This window comes from Cynocephalus volans, chromosome 4 (genome assembly GCF_027409185.1).
Source record: "Cynocephalus volans isolate mCynVol1 chromosome 4, mCynVol1.pri, whole genome shotgun sequence".
NCBI classification, from domain to species: domain Eukaryota; kingdom Metazoa; phylum Chordata; class Mammalia; order Dermoptera; family Cynocephalidae; genus Cynocephalus; species Cynocephalus volans.
In genome coordinates, this window is record NC_084463.1 from 149,239,589 (window position 1) to 149,265,365 (window position 25,777).

Below are 25,777 nucleotides of genomic sequence, written 5' to 3' on the forward strand. Positions count from 1 at the left end.
GCTTTGAAACACCTCTTCAACATTTCCTTGATTAAGGGCTATGTGCAATGTGACCACCCCATGGAAGGATTTGTTAATTTCACTGTAAAATATCAAAATCTTTAACTTACCTCCATATCATCTTTAGAGAAGGCCAAACCCTCCTGTCCCAAATCATACAAGTAGCATTTTGAAATAATTTGCAGTAAGAAAGTATCACGGCAAGGGAGAAAGAACATTACACCAGGAATTCTGGGCAAGGTTCCCCCATTTACAAACTGTGTGACCTTGGAGAGCCATTGTATTTTTTTTTTTTTTTTTTTTGCACGACTGGCCAATACAGGGATCTAACCCTGGATGTCGGTGTTTGAATCATCCTTTATTGAGTTAGATACTGTGATGAGAATATGTTTTGTAAATCATAAAGCACTGGACACATCTGTGGGGAGCTATATTTAGATATCATCTTCCTTGTGAGAGAAATGAAAGCATTTTGACCGTATGATCCTTAGAGCAAATATTCAGAACACCAAACCCTTCCAAGAAAGCCTATTTTGGGTTGGATTCCACCTGTGCTCTCGAAGGTTATGACAGAGAGATATGAATCAAATCAGGATGTGTGGAGTGAGAGCTTGGAGTCTCAAAGGGTCTTCAAAGTCCCTTTTAAATCTAAAAACTTGTGATCTTACACCATTCTAACAGGAAAAAAGAATCATAGAATTCTAACATCAGCTGGTCATTCTGTGCAGCTCCCTGCTTCCAGGAAAGAAAGCAGCAATTCTATTCTTTAAGAATTTGGATGTATAAAAGAGTTGATTGTAAATTTTATTACCACCACCACCAAAAAAAAAAAGATAATAATAAGTATATGAGGTGATGGATTTGTTAATTAGCCTGATTTAATATTCTGTGATGTAAACATATATCAAAATATTGCATTGTACTCCACAAATATATGCAATTATTATTTGTCAACTAAAAATAAAATAAAAAAGAATTTGGATTTATTCCAAATCCAATTTCTGGGATCAAACATTTCTTTTTGTATGTGATTTGATTAATTTAATTTGCCTTAAGCATATTAAGCAAGTCACAGACCAGGCTCAGGTCTTCCCAATCAGATGTAATTACTGAAGTCACTGATCTCTGGTCCATTTTCCTTTTCTTTTTTTTTTTTTTTTTTTTGTCCTTTTCGTGACCGGCACTCAGCCAGTGAGTGCACCGGCCAGTCCTATATAGGATCCGAACCCGCGGCGGGAGCGTCGCAGCGCTCCCAGCGCCGCACTCTACCAAGTGCGCCACGGGCTCGGCCCCATTTTCCTTTTCTTAGAGGAAGGAAGTTAAATGCTTTATACAGTCTCTTTGTTTTGTAACCACATTTCTTAAACTTAAAGTTGTATATCATTATGACTGAATAAGCAGCTCCAATTCAGTCCTTGGAAAACTAAATAATTAAAGGAATTTATATGCCACATGCAGATTTTTTTTAAATGGCCAAAGAATGCCATTTACTGTGAACATCACAGTAATAACCATAGAATAAGGAAACAAAGATGTTTTTGAGACTAAAACCAAAACTTTTCATTTTCATATATTACATTATCTGTTTTCTTTCTTTTTTTTAAAGATGAGCGGTAAGGGGATCTTAACCCTTGACTTGGTGTTGTCAGCACCACGCTCTCCCAAGTGAGCCAGCCGGCCATCCTTTTTGTTGGGAAAATATAGGAAAATGGTCAGGGCCCCTCAGATGTTCAGAATCTTGCTGAGCATTTGATGTAAATAGGCACGTGCACTCAGGTGTTCCTTGGATATCATCTAGTGTAATTGCGCACGTGCACCCAGGTGTCCTGGGTCACGGACTTAAGTATAAGGGGTGAGTGGCTCTGACCCACAGCGACTCCCACCACGGGATGCCCCCAGGGGGCCATGGGGTGGCCACTGCTGCTGTCAGTGCCCCCGGGACCCTCCGCAAGGCCACCGGGACCTGGAAGCTACGGGACGTGTAAGCTGCTGCCACTGAGGAAGCTGAGGACGGAGCTTGTGTCCTATGCCAATAACTCCCGGAATCTTTCCCCATTACCTAGCACGGACCTGTGCTTGAGGGGTCTGGGGACCCAGTCTGTACAATGGGTTTGAAGGGTCTGAGCCCTAACTCTGACAATATAAATGGAAACTTAGTATAAACTAAGTAATTTATAAAGAAAACGATATTTATTGCTTACAGTTTCAGAGGCTAGGAAGTCCAAGGTCCAGGCAGCACATCTGGCGAAGGTCTTGGTGGTGGTGACAGTGACCCAGGGGTCTCACATGGCAGAAAATGGCGGAGCAGAGAGAGATTAAGTTCTCATGTGCTCTTCTTTTAAAGCTCTCAGAACCATGTCCCTGACCACCATTACTAATCCATTCACTAGGGCACGGTCCTGAAATCTAATCGCCTCTCCAAGGCCCCACCTTTCAATTACCATAATAGATTTTCCCACCCTCAACAGTTACAGTGGGGATTAAGCTTCTAATATATGAACTTTGAGGATACAATTCAATCAATCCACAGTGGAGATCAAAAACACTGTAAGAGAAATGAAGAATGTTTTATGAACTCATTAGTAGACCAGAGGCAGCTGAGGAAAAAATCCCTGAGAATGAGAACATGACAATAGAAAGTTAAAACTGAAAAGCAAAAAGAAAAAAGACTGAAAAAAAACAAACAAACAGAATATCCAAGAACTGTGGGACAACTACAAAAGGTGTAAATATGCATAATGGGAATATCAGAAGGAGAAGAGGAAAAGGAACAGAAACAATATTTGAAGAAATGACAGAATTTCCCCAAATTGATGTCAAACACCAAACAGAATAAATGCAAACAAAACAAAACAACAGAAACAATGACACAAAAAACACACAAAACTACACATAGGCATATTTTATTCAAACTTCAGAAAATCTTGTAGAAGAAATTTATTAAATTTATTTAAATCTAACCTGAAAGAAAAAAAAAATACATATCTCCTGTTTTCTCCAAATACATAGTTTGATATGTTGCAAAAATATTTTTTTCTTATCCGTAATTGATCTAACAGATCACAGTTTGTTCAAAATAATAACAACAATGTCATTGATATCTTATTATTATTTTTTTGTGGCTGACCAGCACAGGGATCTAGACCTTTGACCTTGGTGTTATAACACTGCGCTCTAACCAACTGAGCTAACCAGCCAGCCCTAATGTCATTGATAATGTGTACTTAAGTATACATATGTGTTGGTATGATTATGTATAAGTGAAATAAATGACAGCAATGATATAGGGACAGGAAGGAGGAATTAAGAATATTTAGTTATTATAAGGTACTTGCACTACCCATGAAATGGTATAGGGTTATTTGAAAGTGGACTTAGATTAATTGTAAATGTGGCAGCTACTAAAAAAAGTAAAAAAGAAAAAAAAAAGCTATAACTGATATGCTAGAAAAGGAGATAAAATTGAGTAATATAAAATGTCTAATTAAAACCAAAAAAAAGCAGAAAAAGTGTAGAAGACAAAAATAGAAACAGAGAACAAAGGCAACAGATAGAAAACAGTAAAAAATATAGTAGATATTAATCTAACTATGCCAATAACACTTTAAACATCAATGGTCTTAATATACCAATAAAGAGAAAAATATTGTCAAAGTGAATCAAAAAACAATACCCCACTGTATGTTGTCTAAGAGAAATTCAATATAGATATAAAGATTAAAATATATAAATAAATAATAAATATTTATTTATATAAATATGAAGATTAAATATATAGATTAAATGTAAAGGGATGGATTACCGGCCGTTACCAAAAACAAAAACAAAAACAAAAGCAAAGGGATGGAGAAAGATATACCATGCTGACATCAATCAAAAGAAAGTGAGAGGCTGGCCAGTTAGCTCAGTTGGTTAGAGCACAGCGTTGTAACCCCAAGGTCAAGGGTTCAGAACCCTGTACTGGCCAGCTGCCAGAAAGAAAGAAAGAAAAAAGGAAGGAAAGAAAAAAAGAAAATAGCCATATTAATTTCAGACAGAGCAGACTTCACAGCAAGAAAGTTGTCAGGGATAAAGATGGGCATTGCATAATGACAAATGGGTCAATTCTCTAAGAAAACATAACAATCCTTAATGTGTGTGCCCATAACACAAGACTCATACAAAACACACAAGAAAAAATAGACAATCTGAATAGGCCTATATCTATTAAAGAAATTGAATCAATAATTAAAAACCTTCCAAAACAGAAAGCATCAAGCCCGGATGTGTCCACTGGTGAATTTCTACCAAACATAGTCGCAAAAATCTTCAACAAAATATTAGCAAATTAAGTCCAACAATATATAAACAGTTTATACACTATGACCAAGTGGGATTTATCCCAGGTATGCAAGATTAGTTCAACATTTGAATGTCAATTACTATAATCCATCACATGAGTAGGAGAAAGAATAGAAATCACATGATCATATCGATAGATGCAGAAAAAAACCATTCGACAAAATCCATCATGCATTCATGATAAAAATTGTCAGCAAACTAGGAACAGAGGGAAATTTTAAAATTTGACAAAGAACATCTACCAAACCCATTCACATAACATCATACTTAATGGTAAAAAACTTGAAGCTTTTTTGCTAAGATCAGGAACAAGACAAGATGTCCCCTCTCACCAATGTTACTGGAGATATGAGGGTACTTCAAAAGGTTTGTGGAAAAACAAAACTGGAAGGTAATATGAATTTTTCTATGAACTTTTGAAATGCCCTTGTTTATGGGAACTTTATTTTTTGCTCGATTTTGCTGAGAACCTAAAACTGCTCTAAAAAAATAAAATTTATTAATCATAAAGGGAAAAAAAAGAGAGGGAGAAAAAATTATGGTGCACCTTCAATCCCACAAGTAACAATATATACAATGAATAAGCCCTAAGGGAAAATATTATTTTCCTCTTATGGCACCAGAGCTTTAAAAAAAAAAGTCTAATTTTTTCACACTTTTTTTCTTTCTGCCATGTGTGTGAGTGTGTGTGTGTGTGTGTGTGTGTGTGTGTGTGTGTGTGTGTGTGAGTGTGTGTGTGAGCATGTGTGCTCTTGCACTTGCCTTACTGGTGCCCTAGAACCATGCTTCATCTTCCAACTGAATAACCCAGCACTGAATTCCCCAAACACCCAGCCCAAGGTCATAACCAGGGAAGTCAGGAAGTGTCCTTTCGTGGACATGGGCATCATAGTCAGGTTCGCAGACACCAGACCAGTTTCCTCTGAGGGTTTGTCATCAGGACTCCCACTCACAAGCCACTCTCCTGGCCAGGCTGTCCCTTCCTCTCGCCACATCCTGGCAGCAGCTGCATCAGCAGGGGAAAGTTCTCTTACAGCCCTGTGTATTCTGCCCTTCGGAAGTGTCCCCTCAGGTCTCAGGTGCCTTTCTAAAGCAGAACTGAAATTTCACCTGAGCAGTCAGCTCTAGTGACCACAGAACTTTCATTTCCTTTTTATTGTAGGGAGAAAGTTCTGAACACTGTTATTTTCCCAAGAGAGAGTGGGTACTGGGTAAGTAGAGGCTGGGTCGGGGCTCGGTTCACACCTGTGGATCCTAACCCAGCAAATCACCAGAATCACCTGGGAGAGCTTATTGTGATGCAGATTCCTAGGTTGCGCTCCAGACCTACTCTGTGGTAGGCATGGAGAGAGGGGTCTGTAATTTTTTACGTGCTCCCCAAATAACTCTGATGATGCTGTAGGCTTGGGAACCACTGAGGTAGTGGAATGAAGCCACTTGCTCTTTTCTGCTCAGGGGTATTCAGCCTCCCCTAATCTGGCCACATATTTCTGTGCCTCCTTATTGTGGATTACATATCTCTTTTGTTGCTTTCTTATAACATTTGAACACACCTTTATTATGTCACTTATATGATATCATATGTGTATCCATATTTCTTTCCTTGACCAGATAAGCTCCTCAAGGGCAGGGACCACGTTTTATTCATCCTTGTGTTTCTGGCACCCAGGGCTGCCACATACAGTTGAGTAGGTTTTTCACTGTACAAAAGAGCTCAGTGTGAATAGTAAGTGGGGCTGTAAATGGTGTTGAAATCGAGCCTGACTCACCCAGCCATAAGCCCTGATATTGGTCTCTGAATGTCTAGAGGAAAGGATGCCTTTGCTAATTGAACAAAAGTGCTATGTGGGCTCATGTTGGCTCTGCCTGCACCTGACATCATAATCGTTTTACAAAAGCTGAGTTTCTATTCAAGAAAGGCACAGAGTTTAGTGTTTTTGATAGAGGGTAGGTGCAGAAAACACAGTTTCTCCCAGTATACTCTCACAATACACTTCTGACATAAGATTTGTGGGGATTTCTCCCCACCAGCAAGCAAGCAATTCTCCAGCAGACACCAGCTGCATGTCTTCTGATTCAATTCCAGTGCTATCTACCTGGAGATAGTATCACATCCCACAGGTGGAGGGCTCTGTCCCATGAGACTGAGCCAACTTCAGGTGCCAGTTGTAAGTCTGGGCCTCTGGAGCTTCTGACTGAATGGCTTCAAGTTGGGGTTCCCATGATCGTCTCTTTAGTCTTGATTAGTTGGCGAGAGCAGCCCACCAAACTTAGAAAAACACCTGCTTACCTGTTTATTATAAAGGATATTTAAAAGCATACAAATAAAGAGCCAGATGAAGAGATACATAGGGTGAGATCTGGAGCGGTCCTGAGCCTAGAAACTTTTGTTCCCATGGAGTTGGGACACACGGATGAGTTCAACTGCCCAGAAGCTCTCAGAACCCCGTGCTCTTGGATTTTTATGGAAGCTTCCTTGCGTAGGCATGATAGAGTCATGGACAACCAGGTAGAAATGTGATTGGACAATAAGGATATGATCTAACACTAATGGACTGAGCTGGGAAACCCAGCGAGGCCTTTCTGTTCAGACTCTTCTTGGTTTTTCTGGGCAGCATTTCTCCCTCCTGGTTATGTGGCAGGACCCCTCCTGAAATGCGGGTCTCATGATCTACAATCAGACAAGGTAGGTCAGGGAATTTCTTTATGGCCAGCTCTAAGACAGAAGGGTGGGGGAGGATTAGAGGCCCACCTTGAGGAGAAAAAAGCAGCAAGGGAAAGAAGAACTGGAGAAGGTCAGAGAGTGATCACTTAGGAAATAACAAGGGTTAGGACAGTCATGAGCCAGGAACCGTGAATGAAAGCACATATTTATCTATATGTCATAATATCACAGTAGGTGATCAAACAGTGTTTGTTAAATTGAATAGAAAGCCTTCTTCCTCATCTCTCTCTTGCAAAATCTTCTCATTCTTCAAGGCCCAGCCCAAATATTCCTTCTTCTAAGTGAAATGCTCCTCCAGTCTCAATTCATTGCCTCCCCCTTGAAGATACAGCAGCACCTGGTTTATATTTCTAGAACGGCACTTTCGTGGTCTGACTTATATTGGAGTTGGTCTCCCATGCTGCTCTGTGAACCCCTCATAGTCAAGGCCGCCTTTCAGCTCTTTCAATGAAAGTGTATTAAATGAACAAACACCCCAACCTCAAGTGACCTCTCAGTCTTTGGGTTTCACTAGATCATGGGAAGATGCAGTAGCTTTCATCTCGATCATCTGAAAACTGAAAGTGCAATTTCAGAAATCGGTGTTAATTCAATTCATTATATATGTGTGTACATATTATATATTTATGTATATATGTGTGTGTATATATATACACATATACATATGTGTTAACATCATTTATATATTATTATCAGCTTTGCAGGATGCACTGGGCCAAGTTAAATAGGTGACTGGCAGACAATCCAGCTGGTTGCTTACCCTCTGATGTTTACAGCTGTGTGTGGTGGAGTCTGTATTTTGGTACCATTGATGCAGCAGACAGTTCTCAGTTGTTCCATATCTGAAATTTTAAAATAAGCCCTAGGGCCAGTGGCTCACTTTGGAGATTGTGGTGCTGACAACACCAAGGCCAAGGGTTCAGATCCCTATATAGGGACGGCTGGTTTGCTCACTTGGGAGAGTGTGGTGCTGACAACACCAAGTCAAGGGTTAAGATCCCCTTACTGGTCATCTTTAAAAGAAAAAAAAAAAAAAGCCCTTCTCTGGGACTAATCTTTCTCCCTTTTTCCAGAAGGGAGATGCAGAAGAGGGATGACTGCTGTAGTAGATTGAATTATGTTCCCTCAAAACTCCCTGAAGCTTGAATTGTGTTCCCCAAGTTTTATGTATTAGAAACTTGGCCCCCACTGTGATTGTTAAGAGGGTGGGAAATCCTATTATGGTAATTGAAAGGGGAGGCCTTGAAGAGGTGATTAGATTGTAGGGCTGTGAAGTAGTGAATGGATTAAAAATGGTGGTCAGGAGCGTGGTTCTGAGGGCAGTAAAAGAAGAAGAGAGTCTCTGTCTCTCTCTCTGCTCTCTCTGCTCCCACCGTCTTGCAATATGAGACCCCTGGGTCACTGCTGCCACCACCAGATGGGCTTTGAACTTCCTACCCTCTGAAACTGTAAGCAACAAATCTTGTTTTCTTATGAATTACCCAGTTCTGTGTATTTTGTTATAAGCAACAGAAACAGACTAATACAACCCCCATAATGGCAAAAATCTTCCTCATTGACCTCTGGGGATCCTGAGGTATACAAATAATGCAGGGCATGGTAGTAGAAAGTAAAACATATCCAGTTATGGCCAAACTTGGGAATGTTGTTAGGAGAAATCAGTCCCCACTTACTGATTAGATTAATCTGCTTGAGGCAACAGGGCTTCTGGAAGTCAAAAGAAGCTCAGGCCTCTTCTGTTTTTTGTAGCTCGATACATGAAAACATGAAGAACTTCTAAAGTAGCATTATACAAGTTGTGGTATATTTAAAATATTTACATTTAACAAATTAATATTTTTACCACAAAAGTCAAAATGTAATTTTATAATGTTGCTATGGTATGAATATGGGTGTCCCCCAAAACTCATATGTTGGAGCTCGTTATGCAATGTGATGGTATTAAGACGTGGGGCCTTTTGAGAAATGATTAAGTCATGAGGGCTCTGCCTCTTATAGAAAGGTTAAAGGGAGCTGCTCTCCCCTTCCACCTTGTAAGGATACCACAAGAGGAGGCCATCTTCAAAGCAGAGAGCCCTCACTAGATGCGAATCTGCTGGTGCCTTGGTCTTGGACTCCTCAGTCTCCAGAACTGTGAGCAATAAATTCTGTTGTTGTAGTAGCCCAAATGGACTAAGACAAATGTTATGCACTCAGCCAGTGAGTGTACCGGCCATTCCTATATAGGATCCGAACCTGCGGCCGCTGGGAGCGTCGCCGCGCTCCCAGCGCAGCACCCTCCCGAGTGCGCCACAGGCTCGGCCCAGGAGTTCTTTTTTTTGGCAGCTGGCTGGTACAGGGATCCAAACCCTTGACCTTGGCGTTATAACACTGTGCTCTTACTAACTGAGCTAACCAGCCAGCCTCGAAGTTCTAAAGCAATATTGATTGAGTCTAAAGTGGACTCTAAGTGACATGGTCCATTATTGAGGTTAACTTCACTAGTGTAGCATGGTGACTCTGGGTATAATTTCTTTAGCAGATGATGCCAAAAGTCTGAATTTGAGGTAATTTTCAATGTGAGGCCTGGGTTAAACTACTTTATTTCCTTCCCCAAACCATACCAGGCTTGCCTATCATCAAAGAAAGAATTTAAGGTGTACTTTAGGACCTGTTCATTGAATTAATGAGTTTAGGGTGCCAGGGGTAGAAGCTTTCACTGATGGAATAGAATTGCTGGGAGGGCATCTAAAAGGGCACATTGGGCAAGAATGCATGGACAGTGTGACAGGAAGCCCTGACCATTTTAATATGCAAGTCATGGGGATTGCTCGGTCTTCTGCTGGCACTGCAAAGTAAAGAGAACTTGTTTCAAATTCAAACACAGTTGGAAAAGCACAGGATTGTTCTTAGAGAGTCATTTTGGCTTTTGGACCAAGTGCGTTCTTAAGCAGCCTCCACTTGAGTTAGCTGTTACATACAGTGAATGGAATGTGCCATGGCTATATGATAGGGTCAGTGAGGGCAGTTTTCTGACAAATCAAGGTCTTGTTTATGCACGTTCTTTCCTCCTTTGGATATGAAGTCATATGCTCTTCTGGGGATCCTCTCATACTGGAATAGGTGGGAACACATGACAATTTTTGATGTCAAGCAGATAGAGAAAAGCCCTAGGCAAGGTCAAATTTGTAGAACTGTAATCTTCAATAACTCCAGATTGAACCCCGATCAGACCGACCATAACCCTGGCCAAAGATAGCAAATGAGGGGAAGGCAAGTTAAGTTTATACCGTGAACCAAGGTCAGCAAATCTTTTCTATAAAAGTTCAGAAAATAACATTTTAGGCTTTGTGGACCATACATCTCTATCACAAACTTCTCAACTTTGCTGTTGTAGTATGAAAATAACCATAGTGTGTAAATAAATGTGTGGCTGTGTTCCAATAAAATTTTATTTACAAAAACAGGTGGCAGCAGATTTAGCCCACAGGTGGTAGGTTGCTAACCCTTAGTATGATGTACCACAAGCAGAAAACTGTGCATCTTCAAGAAATATCAAGTCTAAAATATGATCTCAGTGCTCTCAATTCCATAAAATGGACCTCCAAATTAAGTGGGCTCAATTCTCAGATCTATTATTGACAAGTTGCAGGACTTTGGGGAAAACCTATAACTTCTCTCATCCTCGGGCTTCTCGTTTGTCATATGGGGATTATAAGACCTGCTCCACCTACCCCAGAATTAAGGTGAAGCTCAACTGTAATGCACCAAAAGAAAGAAGCTCTTATTATTACTATTATGGAATTGCAGAAACACCTTATGAACTGAACACCTTATGAACTAAAGATAAAGACTAAAGCTCCTTAGGGGAAGAGATTGTGCCTATTCACCACTGAATCAATACTACCTGCCACATATTGGCACTTTGAATGAATTTGCTGACTTTATAAATGAAATACATTAGGTATTTCCTTATTTTAAATCAGTATGGTATTATCTGAATGGATTAGAGCAATAGTGGCCCATAGTGAAACAATTTGGAAAAAGGACATGGACCATTTAATTTTGGGATTTTAGCAAAATTCGAGGAGTGTTTCCAGACCAACTTGCCTAAACAACTTCAAACACAAAGAGATGAGCTCCCATCGGGACATTACATGCACGTTTCCAACTCCATTCAGATATATTGGTAGTGCTCCATAATTGAGGGAGGGTTTTCCCTCAGGCCTTAAAAATGTTCTCATCAGTAATATCCTCATTGCAAGAGAATCCTAAGCCACTTGAAACAAGTTAGCCACTTGTTTCAACACCGCAGCTCATGGTTGGATATGACCATGTGTACAAACTCCCCAGACTCATGATGCCAGCTTGTTAAGCAAGTCAAGGGTTTGTTCGGTGTTTTATAGGTGTGTCATGACTTATATAAATGTTAAAGATAATAACGTTATGAATACTACTGATGCCAATGAAAAGAAAATGAAACAAAAACCTTGGTTATAGTTGTATCCTAAGTCAAATGGAATGGCAACATTTGCCTGTCCATTTTGGAAGCAGCAATAAACAGTGGAAAGAAACAGTTTTGGAGCCAGCTGGACCTGAGTTAAAATCATGACTGCAGCATATAAGAATTATATGGCCTAGCACAATTTGCTTAGTCTCAGGATTGCCATCTCAAGGTTGTGAGAATAAAAGGAGCCAATGAAATTAGCTATCACTGTGCTTCTGCAAGCTCTTCTTGGGTGGGAGTGGAGGAACGTTCTGAGAGATGGGGGTTATTGTGGGCTGGGTGGCCTCCCCCAAAGGGGCCTAGTGCAGTGGCCTCCCTCCAGGGCTTTGCCTTCTATTCATCATGATTAGGACCAATGAGACCACTCTTGGCTGACAGTAGATCAAACCACTCCCGATCAGGGTATTGGAAAGGTTCCTGGACAGTGTTAAAAGGAGTGACCAAAAGACTAATGGGCAGGAAGAGAGAACCCAGATGACCATCCCAGGGAAAGTGGACATCTCCAATGACCCTTTTGTTCATTCCCTATTAACATTTCCCAACATTAGCTTGTATAATAAGGATTTTCCTGCATTGAATGTAATGTGGTTGCTTTTGGTAGCAATTTGAGAGCATGGGGTACTGGTTGGGAGAAAGGCTTTAGGATTAGACTGCCTGTCAGTCAAGTTAGTTGGCTTCTCTGAGTCTCAGCTTCTTTATTCCTGATAATAATAACAGTATTCCTTCTCCTCTGTTGTCGTTTCCCTGCTGCGTGGCTTCTGCTTACTCAGAGCTCTGCCTGCACGTCATTGTGGCTCACTCATGGCCTTCAGCGCTAATTGCTGAGGTCCTGTTTTGGTAGAACTGTTCCTTTCAGACCTCTCAGAAGTTGCCTACCTTTGGTCTAGGTGCCCACCCCAGGTCTAATCAGCAAGGCCAGCAGGGAGGCAAGAGGGACATGATCACATAGAGGGCTGGTTGCTTAGTCAGGGATTGTGGGCAGGGCTATTTCTCATAGGAGCTTGTGGGTGTGATGTGCACCATGACTGATGCCCAGCCCACAGAGATAAGACAGAGAGCTTCAATGCAAGGAAGACAGCGGCAACTGCAATAGAAGAAATGCTGATAAAGAACTTTGCAAATTCAGACGAGAAAGAACTTGCTAAGTCAGATGGAATAGCTGGGAGTAAGGGAAAGACACCATGGAAGAAAGTGCCTCCAGAGCATCTACTCCCCAGTACCCTAAGCCACCAGGGCCCATCCCTGGACTTGAAGCTGGGAGCCAGTCCCACTCAAACCCCATGACTGCCAAATTCAGGGAGTTTCTACAATCAGTCTGGCCCATCTCCCTGCCAGACTTTGACTCAAGGATGGGCATATGACAAAAGTCAGGCTAGTCAGGGACAACGAGATCTACCAGGAAGTGATGTTCTCTTCTCTGCTGAATTTGAACACGGAAGCACATAGCTTTAGAAGCCACAGGCAGCTATCTTGCAGGGAGAGACTTCAGTGAACGGAGCCCTCCCTGAGGAGGTAGAGCTGAGAGAGAGCAAGACAGCAAGAGTGAGAAGGGGGAGAAACTGGGCCTGGACACATCATTTTGAGAAAGTATAGGGTGTTACTGAAAAAAAAAATTATTGATGTCATTAAGGGTCTTGAGATATCAAGGCTGTCATGGATTACCTGGGTGTGTCTAACATAATCACAAGGGAAAAGGAAGAGACAAAGAATAGAATCAGTGGAGAAGTGCCAGTGGGAGCTGAAGTCAGAGTAATAGGATTGCTGGCAGAAAGTGGAATACCAGCCAAGAATTACGGGCAACCTATAGAAGCTAGAGAAAGCAAGAAAACAGATTGCCCTCTGGAGATTCCAGAAGGAACATAGACTGACTATACCTTGATATTAGCCCAGTAAGAACCATTTTGAACTTCTGACCTCCAGAACTCTGGAATGATAAAATTGGGTGTTTTCAAGCTACTATGTTTGTAGTGATTTCTACAGCAGCAATAGGAAACTAATACAAGAGATAAAATAATTATTTTTAGAAAATTTGTATGTGTAAACCAAATTAGAAGGTAAATAATACTGTTCTCTTTATTTGACTTGGTTCATTCAACAATAAACCCAAATGTGAGTTTAGCCCTGTTATTCCAATTTGGTTCACCTAGTCAGACCCAAAAAGAATGACTACTACTGGGAAGGATACTTCTCCAATGGCAATTATATCAGCCAGTGAAGACAAATACACCCATAATAAAGTGAAATTTAAAGAACACACATGCAAATAAATAAAACAAAAGTCTTAAAAGCTAAAGCTATCAAACTATTGCCAATGTTGTCCCTTGAGACTGTATATGTTCACCACATAGTGTGACTTTTTGTTGTTTTTAACTAGCCTTCTTTATTAAGACTGAAATTAGATGTTGACCAATTGATCTAAATACCACAGACTCTAAACTTTGGTTATTTCTGACCTCCTTGAAAAACATCGTAAATGTAGTTTCTTTCCACACACTGAATTTACTCACTTTATTCTCACTTTTTCACATTCTGTTGTTTGTTTGTAGCATTTTATATGTATAGATGTTGCACATAATAACTGTTAAGTAGTTTATCTTAATATGGCAAGGAGAGCTGTTGAGAATTGGTGACACTTTTAGGACATTGTCTTTTTTTGCAGAGGGCCAATGAATATTTAACTCAAAATGAGACTAAATAAAAATGTTAAAATATTGGTGCTTGATGTTATGGTTTGGTGGCAAAGACAATTCCTATATGCCAAACACAAAATAGCCAAAGAGGAAATCAGGAATGTAATCCCATTCATAGTCACTACCAATAAAATAAAATATCTAGGAGTATATGTAACCAAGGAGGTGAAAGACTTTTATAATGAAAACTATAAAACATTGGTGAAAATTGAAGAAGACACAAATGAATGGAAAGATATCTCATTTTCATGGATTGGAAGAATTAATCATTAAAATGTCTGTATTACAAAAAGCAATTTACACATACCATTGGCATTCTTTACAGAAACAGAAAAAAAAAAAAACAATTTTACAATTTGTGTGGAATCACAAAAAAAAGGTGCATAACCTAAGTCATTATGAACAGAAAGAACAAATTTGGAGTCATCACACATCATGACTTCAAAATACTCTGTAAGCTGTAGTAACCAAAACAACATGGTATTGGCATAAAAACAGATAAACTGACCAACAGAATATAACAGAGTAACCAAAAAAAAAAAAAAACAAAAACAAAAAAACCCACAGTTATAGCCAACTTATTTTCAACAAAGGTGCCAAGAACATACAGTGGGGAGAGGACAGCCTCTTCAATCAATGGTGCTGGGAAAACTGGATATCCATATGCAGAATGCTGGGAAAATAGGATTATTGAATCAGGTTCCCTTGCCTTGGGTCTGGTTGGGGGAGGTGCAGCTCATTCTTTGTAAGCAAATTGTTTGTGTGTGGGTGGAGTTAATGCACATGTGCAGCACCCTGACTTGGCTGGCGACTGCCTTGGGCATCTGCCCCATACAGCCATGCTTTCAAACCTATTGCTTCCAAGGATCTGTTTTCCAGTTACCTAGCTCATAGACCTGTGTGTGAGGGGTCTGGTGACCCAGCCTGGCATCTGAGGGGTCTGGTGACCCAGCCTGGCATGTGAAGGGCTTATGACCCAGTCTGGACAATGGTCTTGTGGGGTCTGTGAGCTCCAGACCCAGCCCTAGCTCGAAAGTTGGCCCAGTCGGCAGGATTACGGGAGGTGCGTCACAAACGTTTGAAATTAGACCCCTATCTCTCACCTAAAAGCTGTAGACTAATGGGTGCAAAGCTATGCCATCTACCCTGAGTGAATTCTTGTGGAGTATATGCATGTATTGAAACAGCACACTTTACGCCGCAAATATGTACAAGTTAAAATACTTTGATTTGAAAATTTGATTATATCTCAAAATTTGATTATATCTCAAAATTTGGTTCGTGTATAGGCACCAAGTGAGAAGGATGAAAAAGGAAAATTCCTTTTTTTATTTGTTAAGCCTGTTTTCCCAAATATATTTCCATACATATTGAGCACTTTTTAATATTTACCTTCCCCTGAAAATTTACTATTTATATGATACAAACATATGTTTAAGTACAAGATAAAACTAGTTTCATGAAAGTTGTGTATTTGGTGGATAAAATGCTGCAAAAATAAATATGTAAGATTTACAGTTATCGAAATATGTCTGTTCCAAGGAGGACGATCTGTGTCTTGACAACTTTCCAAGAAATGGTCTGTACATACTTACCTCCATCACCTGCTTTCAGGCGTGATGTTCCTTGAATAGCAGTTAAAAAAAAAACAAAAAAAACATTTAGTAACTTACATTTTATTTTAAAATATGCCTCTTTACAAATTATTATTTATTATTTATTTGTGTTTACCTGTTTGGGTATATGAGGTTATGATAAAAACAATTAAAATTTTTTTCCAGTGAAATTAATAGAGTTTCTATCCATGAATTGCCACTTCTTTAATAGCAGCGATTTTAGGAAGAAAAGTCAATTCTTAAATTAAGATAGTTTTACTTTTAAATTTGCATTAATTTAAAGGATAGTGATGGGTTATCCAAGAATCTCTTCAATGCATGTTTCACATCCTTGTTACTTGGGCTGTAAATCATGGGGTTCAGCACTGGTATTACTAGGGTGCAGAAGACCGAGGCTATTTTGTCAGTATCTGAGGCGTGGTTGGAACTTGGTTGGAAATACATGAAAAGAAGAGTCCCATAGAACACAGAGACAGCCATCATGTGAGAAGCGCAGCTGCAGAAGGCTTTTTGTCGTCCCTCTGAGGAACGTATCCTCAGAATGGCAAGGACAATGTTGAAGTAGGATATGAGAACAACAATCATGGAGAAACATAAGTTGGTCCCCGAGAAGGTAAATACTGCTGTTTCTAGAAGGTAAGTATCAGAACAGGACAAGGCTAACAAAGGAATGTCATCACAGTAGAAATGGTTGATTATGTTGGAAGTGCAGAATGACAAGGAGAACACACAGGAAGTGACAGTCACTGCTGTGATCAGACTTTGGAGGTATGTGAGGAAAACCAGCAGATGGCAGATCTGCGGAGACACCAGCACCATGTACAGCAGGGGGTTGCAAATAGCCACATAGCGGTCATAGGCTATGTGTCATAGTTTTTCTTTTGATTCCGCATTATTTCTTATAATTCTGGGAATTTCTTATATATTCTGGATACATGTGCTTTATTGAATATCTGATTACCAAATGTTATTCTACAAGTCTGAATTGTTTACTTTCTCAACAGTTGTGTTTCACAAAGCAGAAGATTTCAACTGTGATGAAGTACAATATAGCATTTTCTCTTATAATGCATGCATTTGGTGCTTTAAATAAAAATGGGCAACTAATGCATTAACACATGGTCACACAGATGTTTCTCTGTGTTCTCTGTAGAAATGTTTTATGTATAGCATTAGGTTTTATATTAATGTCAGATCCATTTTGAGACTCATTTTATATACAGCATAAAGAATAACTCAATGTCTCTTTTTCTGGCATAAACTTCAAATTTGGGAGCATGCTTTTTAAAAAGACTATCTTTCCTTTGTGGATTTTCTTTGGTATATTTCTCAAAAATAAACTGACCGTGTATGTGTGAATCTATTTCTAAGTACTTAATTTGTTCCATTGATCGAGCTATCTTTCTTTTGTTTAATACCTTTGGTTATTGTACCTTTAAGGTAAGTCTTAAAATTAGATTGAGTATTCGTAATTAATTCCCTTTATTTTTAAAAAACGTGTTTAGACTCTCTTACTTTCTTTGCTCTTTCATAAAAAATGTAGAGGCAACATGCCAGTATCTAAAAAGATAAAATCGAATTTTATCTATAGATAAATTTAGGATTTCAATTAATTAATAAATGGATAACCCACAATTGGACTGTCTGCCAATATCAGCTTTTTGGTTTTTTATATTCAAATTTTATAACCAACATTGTCTATGTGCTAACTCAGCTTAAGGGTGTGGAGACTGGGCATTCATGTATTTCCCACAGTTTTTCCACGAGTTTCTTATGTATATAGCCAGGTACCAGTTTATGCATTAGTATGAAGGATCCCCAAGACAAGACCCTACCCAGCTTAAAAAGTTTGATCTTCATCTCTGCCAGAGCTCTAATATTCTAATATTCTATTACATAGATTATTATTGTTTGATGTATACTGCTCCATCTCTCCTGCCAGTATTTCCAGTTCATGTATTCATATCTTTTTCCTCCATTAAACATTCAATGCACTTAAATCTATTTCTCATACCATTTAGAAGTACGGTACTTTAAAGTTAAATACGTAAACTTTATTAAAGATTGTAAATTTCATCATAGATTATGCTTCTAAATTATTTTTTTATCAACATGTTTATAAGATTTCCAGAGAATTCACAAGTTACATTTCTAGTAAAATGAAGCTCAAATTCAGAGAGTGTCAGTTATCATTCCAATGGAACAAAACTATTCAGCATCAGAGTCAGGACTATATTCTCTATCATTAGATTTATTTTCTACTGCAGGGTAGTTTTCTTATTTCTTTTCTTTTTAACCACAGGCCCAAGATCATTCATGTAATCATTATCATCATATTGTTTCATAACCCAATCACTTGTTTACTATAAAAAATCATCATTACTTTTATGTCCCAGAAGAATTATTGTTTTTCTTCTCCAAGCATCCCAGTGGACTTTAAAAGGAGCTCGAGAAGTTGGTATAAGAACCCAAGTACACAATACTACTAGTATTTCTTAATAGAAGAGTAGTTTATTTTCATAGGTAAGAGGAAAAGCTTTATGTCACTTATAAAATATTTTAGAATCTGTAAACTTAAATTTGAAATTACACTGTATACCTTAATATGTAAATCTAAGACAGTGAATTTTACTTACTCTATTACAAATTAAATCACATGGCTTCTAGGGAACATAGCAGGGTAAATGAGAAGGATGCCCTTGATATTTTGATCAATGGAGGTGTAAAATAGTAATTTCCTTTATTTATTTTATTGTTTTGATTAAAGTTAACAGTCAGGCAATGGGAAGTAGACTGAAGGGCTTTATTTAAAACTTAGGAAAATATTAGATGGAGAGAAATTAAATTTCAATGAACTTTGGATGTATTTCACTTTGGGATTTTTTTTTTTTTTTTTAGAAGGAATAGAAGAAACTATTTTGAATTTATTTTGCTATTCAGCTAATTGATTTAGAAGCACATTTCTTTTAAAATTTCATTTTCTATTTAAATCTAATTTATTTATTAAAAGAATTGAAGTATTCAAAGATGTTATATTATTTCTAGAGAATAACTTTTCCATGTTATTTCCATTGCAGACAATGAGTCTGCAGTGTTCATGTGGAAATAGTGCAGAGGGTGAGCTTAGAGAAACCTGGACACGAATCCTGGCTCTTAGCCTGTAACTGTGTGTCCTCAATCAAATTATAGGTCTAGCTGGGCATCAGTCTTTTTAGTATATGTGCTGCCGAAGCGAGCACTGGGTATCAGTCTTTTTAATCTACACAAGGGTGCTGAATTATTTAGTTTTCAGGTTCCTTTGTAGATTACATATGATAATGAATGCAAAATTTTTAACTTAATAATATGTGGTAGCTGCTATGATACTTTTCTACCTTGGTGTCTGAAGTACTGTTCTTGTGGTTGTCTGATACTTTATGCTTCTGACCGTAAGACTTGAGAAACTGAATTTATTTTGTTTTCTAGACAGATTATGTTGCTTTAAAAGAAATGATCTTTGCATTTGCCTTTCTAGCTAATATCATTTAAAAGAAATCAGCTAGTCATAAACACAAACATTTTTCCTTAAATATTAATTAACAACAATGCCTCTTGGATGAAGAACCTAAGCCTCATGCTATTTGTCTATCATGCCTCCAGCTTCCACAGTGAAATAGATAAATGCTCTAATGAAACATGATTTGGAATAAAATATACCTTCATTCATAAACTAACTTCTTGTTTGACAGGCAAGAGCAGAGATTTAAAGTGTTACCAGAAAATGACATTGACAGGAGTATCAGGGGAATTTAAGTTCACACACTGTTGCAGTCATGAAACTCACAGTGATGTTTTGGTCAACGATGGTGGTCACATAAGATTGTAATTGCTGTGCCATATAGCCTAGGTGTGTAGTAAGCTACACAATCTAGGGTGGTGTAAGTAAACTTGATAATGTTCTTACAATGAAAAAATCACCTAACAATGCATTTCTTAGAACACATTCATTGCTATTGATAAGCAATGAATGACTGTACTGTACTTTACTGCGATGTCCAGAGGCAGAATACAGTGAAAAAGATTCACTTAAGAATTTCTTATATGGGGCCGAGCCCGTGGCGCACTTGGTAGAGTGCTGCGCTGGGAGCGCGGCGACGCTCCCGCCGCGGGTTCGGATCCTATATAGAACTGACCAGTGCACTCACTGGCTGAGTGCCGGTCACGAAAAAATGACCAAAAAAAAAAAAAAAAAAGAATTTCTTATATGACAGACTATTGAAAAGCACTGGCTTTTATCTCAATAGAAAATTATTTCAATATATATTTAGCATCATATAACAAGTATATATATATATATATATATATATACATACACACAACTTTTAAGATAGAAACATTTCTTGTTTGACATCCATTAAATTCTTACATTAAAGAATTCAATGCTTATAGTAAAAATTAGATTTTAGAAATCTCTACTTAGTTGTATAAATAAAATTTGGAAACCATATTTCCTATGTATTCATGCTTCACATATAATTAAAACTTCATATAGTGGAACAAGATATTTATGAAAAATTTGGCCAATTTTTGTTAACTTGCAGTTTGGAAGGATAGTTAACTTCCAAGCTCCCTCTGTCACTAGGTTCTAAATCTTTAGTGTAGGGTTTTAGATTCCAAATATCATTATTTTTTCTTTCACAATTGTCTTGTCTCACACATATCAGGAAAGTAAAGGTTAGAATTGCAACATATCTGAAATTTATAAGTCAATCAAAATGTATTCTGTAGTGGATTCCTTTAGTAGATTACCTGTTAGTATATTCTTCAAAATTTGTTTGCACATTTTTTTTTCTTTTAGCTGTGCTTTTCCCCTATTTGTCTAATTTCTGTTTGCCCCGACTCTACAGTAAATATTTTTGTATATATTCCACAGATTCTTGTAAGAGAGAGACACAGAGAGAGAGAGAAAGTAAAAACATTAAAGGATAAAGAGAGAGAGAGACTAGGAATATATATTTTTTGTGATATCCAATCAATACATTAATATATATTTTCACTACTGATTGCTTTATGAGCTTTTTTATTAATATAATTATTCAAAATAAATTATTCCTTATTATAAGATATTTGCATGTGTGTGTGCTCTCATAAATAATGTGTAGGTTGTATTTAAAAGAAATCAGAATGTAACTTGACTATTTTTTTACTCTAAATTTTTCTAATAATCAATGCATCAAATTTTTTTGTTATCTTTTGTGGCCCCATATTTATGAAGCTATTCCATATATTAGAAAAATCTTTCAAATGAATCTGTGAAGGTATTTCTGTCTTAATGTAGAAATTTGACTTCTTATTCTAAAGTTATTTGTTTATTCTCTTTTCAGCACACAGTGTTTCCATATGACTAAACTGTAGTATGTTTCCCATCATGAGTATAAATCATTTGTAAGTGACTGAATTCACCATGAACCTATGTACATCAGAGTTTCCATTCATTTAAAACATAATTGGTCTATGTTATACTGAAGGAAAAACAAAGTTCACTATCATGAAACCTCCCCACTAACTATAGAAGATCCAGTATTTAATTGTGTTTCAGTAACCATGGCTTTCAGTGTAATTTTTAACTTTTTTTTTTCTTTTTGCCCATGCACTTTTCCTGTTCATATTCCACTGACTGAAAAATGTTCTGAGGATATTGGGGGGAAAGTCCAGAAATAAAAAAAACTACTTTGGTGCAAATATGCTGATTTTATTCTTTTAGCAATAGCTTCTATACTATAGTCTTCCTTATTCCCAGGTTTACTTTCTGTGGTTTCAGTTACAGGTGGTCAACTGTGGTCCAAAATATCAAATAGAAAATTCCACATGTGAACAATTCATAAGTTTTAAATTGCATGCCATTCAAGTAGTGTGATGAAATCTTGTGCCCGGCCACCCCGTCTTGCCTGGGACTTGAATCATCTTTCTGTCCAGTATATCTGTGCAATATACACTACACTCCTTTTGTCCCATAGTAATCACCTAGTTTTTCAGATTGACTGTTGTGGTATCACAGGGTCCGTGTTCAAGTAACCATTATTTTACTTAATAATGGCCACAAAGTGAAAGAGCGGTGATGCTGGTAATTCTGATGTGTCAAAGAGAAGTCCTAACATTTCTTTTAAGTGAAAAGGTGTAAGTTCTTAATTTAATAAGGAGAGAAAAAAACATATGCTGAGGTTCCTAAGACCTACCATAAAAAGGAATCTTCTCTTTATTTGTGAAATTGTGAAAAAGGAAAAAAAAATCAGTGGTAATTTTTCTGTTGCCCCTCAAACTGCAAAAGCTGTGGCCACAGTGTATGATAAGCACTTAATTAAGATGTGAAAGGTATTAAACTTGTTTGTGGAAGAAATGACACCCATGGATAGTACAGGGTTCAGTACTATCCATAGTTTCAGGCATTCATTGGGGGGTCATAAACTCCATAAGAAAACTTAAAATGTAAGTCTCACTTATCTCATTTTCTAGTCAATTGATAACATTTTTTAAATTTATTTTTTAATTAAAACATAATGGATTATATATATTTATGGGGTATAGAGTTGACTATCAGCATTTGTGTACAATGCGTGATGATCAAATCAATATTATTAACATGTTCACCACTACAAGTTGTAATTATTCTTTGTGTCCCTCACCCAACTTCTCTCTAAACCCTGTTATCTTCCCCCTTTCCCACCTCTAGTCACCTTAGGTCTGTTCTCGCCTTTTGAAAGTTCAACATATTATTATGGCATTTTTTTCTTAATTTCTTTCTTAGCTCCCGTTTATGAGTGAAGATACGCAGTATTTCTCTTTCCGTGCCTGCCTTAATTCACTTAACATAATTTTCTCCAAGCTCATACATGTTAATGTGAATGGCAGAATTTCATTATTTTTTATGTCTGAGTAGTAGTCCATTGTGTATATCTACCACATGACTACTGATAGAATTACCGTAGACTCCAGGAATCTCAATTCTGGCACATACCCAAAGGAAGGGAAATCATCTCATCAAAGGGATAACTGCACTCTCATGTTCATCACAGCTCTATTTACAATAACGAAGATATGGAAGAAAACTAAAAGTCCATCAACAGTTGACTGGATAAGGAAAACGTTATGTGATGTGGTGTGTGTGTGTGTGTGTGTGTGTGTGTGTGTGTGTGTGTGTGTGTGTGTGTGTGTGTGTGTGTGTAAACTAAATAATTTTGACAAAGTTTTTTTCTCATTTATATTCAACCAGATCTTGTGATGTAAGTGTGGTTTCTCTCATTTCCATGATTTTGAACATTAAAGAAATGCATCCCATGCATAATACAGCCAATGCAGGAATACCATTCAGGTGTGTACTTTCCACTATAACCTTTTTTATTTAAAAATGTCTATATTTCTATATTTATTTATCCTTGTGAATTTTAGATAATGTATTGTGAGAAGAGGTTGTAGAAAATATAATGGAAAACGAATGGGAACATAAACCATGTTGTCAGAATATTGTTTTAAAATGACAAATTTAGCCAAAAATGAATGAAATCATTTGTTCCTTTTACTTATACAGTGAAATGTGTCCACTTGTGCCCAACTTCTTCATCACTGCCTATCCCATTACTACCCAGGAAATTATGCTGCCCTTCTGCAAAGCAAACTCGAGAATATGATTGGATGGACTCTTTTTCCACAGGAAATATATTTTAGAACCTATCCATAAAAAGTAAAATGCGAAAGTTATTATCAGATTTCAATATATACAGGATTCAGTTGAAGAACGTGACTGACGTCACAATGTTTATATTGACAGGATTCACCGATGATTTTAAGCTGCAAGGCTTCCTATTTTTATTCTTTCTTTCAATCTATCTTTTTACTCTGATAGGAAATTTAGGACTGGTTGTATTGGTCATTGGCGATTCCAGGCTCTACAGCCCCATGTACTATTTTCTGAGTGTTTTGTCAGTTGTCGATGCATCCTATTCTACTGTTGTCACCCCCAAAATGTTAATCAATTTCTTGGCAGAGAATAAATCCATTTCATTTCTTGGATGTGCAGCACAGATGTTTCTCTTTGTTACTTTAGGAACCACGGAATGCTTTCTCTTGGCTGCAATGGCGTATGATCGCTATGTAGCCATCTACAACCCACTTCTGTACTCAGTGAGCATGTCACCCAGAGTCTATGTGCCACTCATGCTTGCTTCCTATATCAGTGGCATTTTACATGCAACTACACACACAGTTGCCACATTCAGCCTGTCCTTCTGTGGATCCAATGAAATTAGACACATCTTTTGTGATATCCCTTCTCTCCTCGCTATTTCTTGTTCTGACACTCACACAAACCAGCTTCTACTCTTCTACTTTGTTGGCTCCATTGAGATAGTCACTATCCTGATTGTCCTAATCTCCTATGGTTTCATTCTGGTGGCCATTCTGAAGATGCACTCTGCTGAAGGGAAACTGAAAGTGTTCTCTACATGTGGCTCTCACATAACTGGAGTGACAATTTATCATGGAACAATCCTCTTCATGTATGTGAGACCCAGTTCAAACTACACTCTGGAGCATGACATGATAGTGTCAGTATTTTACACCATTGTGATTCCCATGCTGAATCCCATCATCTACAGTCTGAGGAACAAAGATGTAAAAGAAGCAATGAAAAGATGGTTTGAGAGAAATTGGTTTATAAATAAAGTGCATATTCAGCATTGATTAAAGATGTAAAGGATTTTGGATATAAGTTTATATCTGCATGTTTAGAGACAAGTGAAGAAAATGTCTTCTTTATAGTTAATAGTGTTTGCATATTTTAGAATAATGCCAATTAAAGCATCGATCAGCCCTTTAATGCAGGATCTTTAAAATTGAGGTAAATTGCATCACTTGTTTGTCAATTACTATGCTCAATTGGATCCATATTCTTTGATGTGAGTAGATTGTTGTTGTTCATCATTGTGTAATTTGAGTTTCACTTACTATAACTAGAGCTATATATTTAGGCTTATGTTGATTGTTGTACCCTCACTTTGTTTATACTAAGTCTTCAGTAATCACTATGAATTTACTTCCTCATTCTGGAATCCATAAAAAGGACCCCCCAAATGTTACTTTCTTTTTACTCTGTATGCCCTCACACACTGAGATCCATCAATGCTTCTGGGCATGTCTTTGCTATATTTGGCTCAAGATCATATAGTTTTATCTAATTATTAAAGTCTTACTTTGCTACTGCCAAATCACAGAAATTAATTACATCTCTTTTGAACCTACTAAAAATAGACTGATTTTAGATGATAATATTTACTGAAAGTGTACTTCAGTTCAGTAATAAGAGGAAAGTTTATTGCAATAAATGCTTATATTGAGAGAATATAAAGATTTCATATAAACAACCTAACTTTACACCTCAGGGAACTAGAAAAACAAGAACAATCCAATCCAAAAGTTAGTAGGCAGAAAGAAATAATTAAAATCAGAGTAGAACTAAGCGAAATAGAGACCAAAAGTACTATACAAATGACCAAGGAAATAAAAAGTTGTTTTTTTGAGAATATAAACAAAATAGACAAACCACTAGCCAAGTTACTAAAAAACGGAGAAGACCCAAAGAACAAAAATTAGAGACAAACAACGGGATATTACAACTGATACCACAGAAATACAGAGAATCATTTGAGATTCCTATGAACAACCATGCACCAAAAATTTGAAAATCTGGATGAAGTGGATAAATTTCTATACACACACAACCTACCAAGACTAAACCAAGAAGACAGAGAAAAACTGAATAGTCCAATAACAAGCAATGAGATTGAAGCAATAATCAGAAATCTTCCAAATAAAGAAAGGCCCAGGACTAGATGGCTTCACTGCTGTGTTCTACCAAACCTTTAAAGAGGAATTAATACCAGATCTT

At 37.6% G+C, this 25,777-nt stretch overlaps 2 protein-coding genes across 2 annotated transcripts; one reads left to right on the forward strand and one right to left on the reverse strand.

The window, feature by feature from the left end:
• The first annotated feature begins 15,213 nt into the window (after nt 1-15,213).
• Nucleotides 15,214-24,573, forward strand: LOC134376516 (olfactory receptor 5T1-like). The gene is made up of 2 exons (XM_063095035.1): nt 15,214-15,233; nt 23,616-24,573. The coding sequence occupies exons 1-2, from the start codon at nt 15,214-15,216 to the stop codon at nt 24,571-24,573; spliced, it is 978 nt and encodes a 325-aa protein (XP_062951105.1).
• On the reverse strand, nt 16,120-17,246 carry LOC134375039 (olfactory receptor 8J2-like). Its single transcript, XM_063093161.1, has 2 exons — nt 17,204-17,246; nt 16,120-16,718 (listed from the first exon to the last, which is right to left on the reverse strand). The coding sequence occupies exons 1-2, from the start codon at nt 17,244-17,246 to the stop codon at nt 16,120-16,122; spliced, it is 642 nt and encodes a 213-aa protein (XP_062949231.1).
• Nucleotides 24,574-25,777: the final 1,204 nt, after the last annotated feature.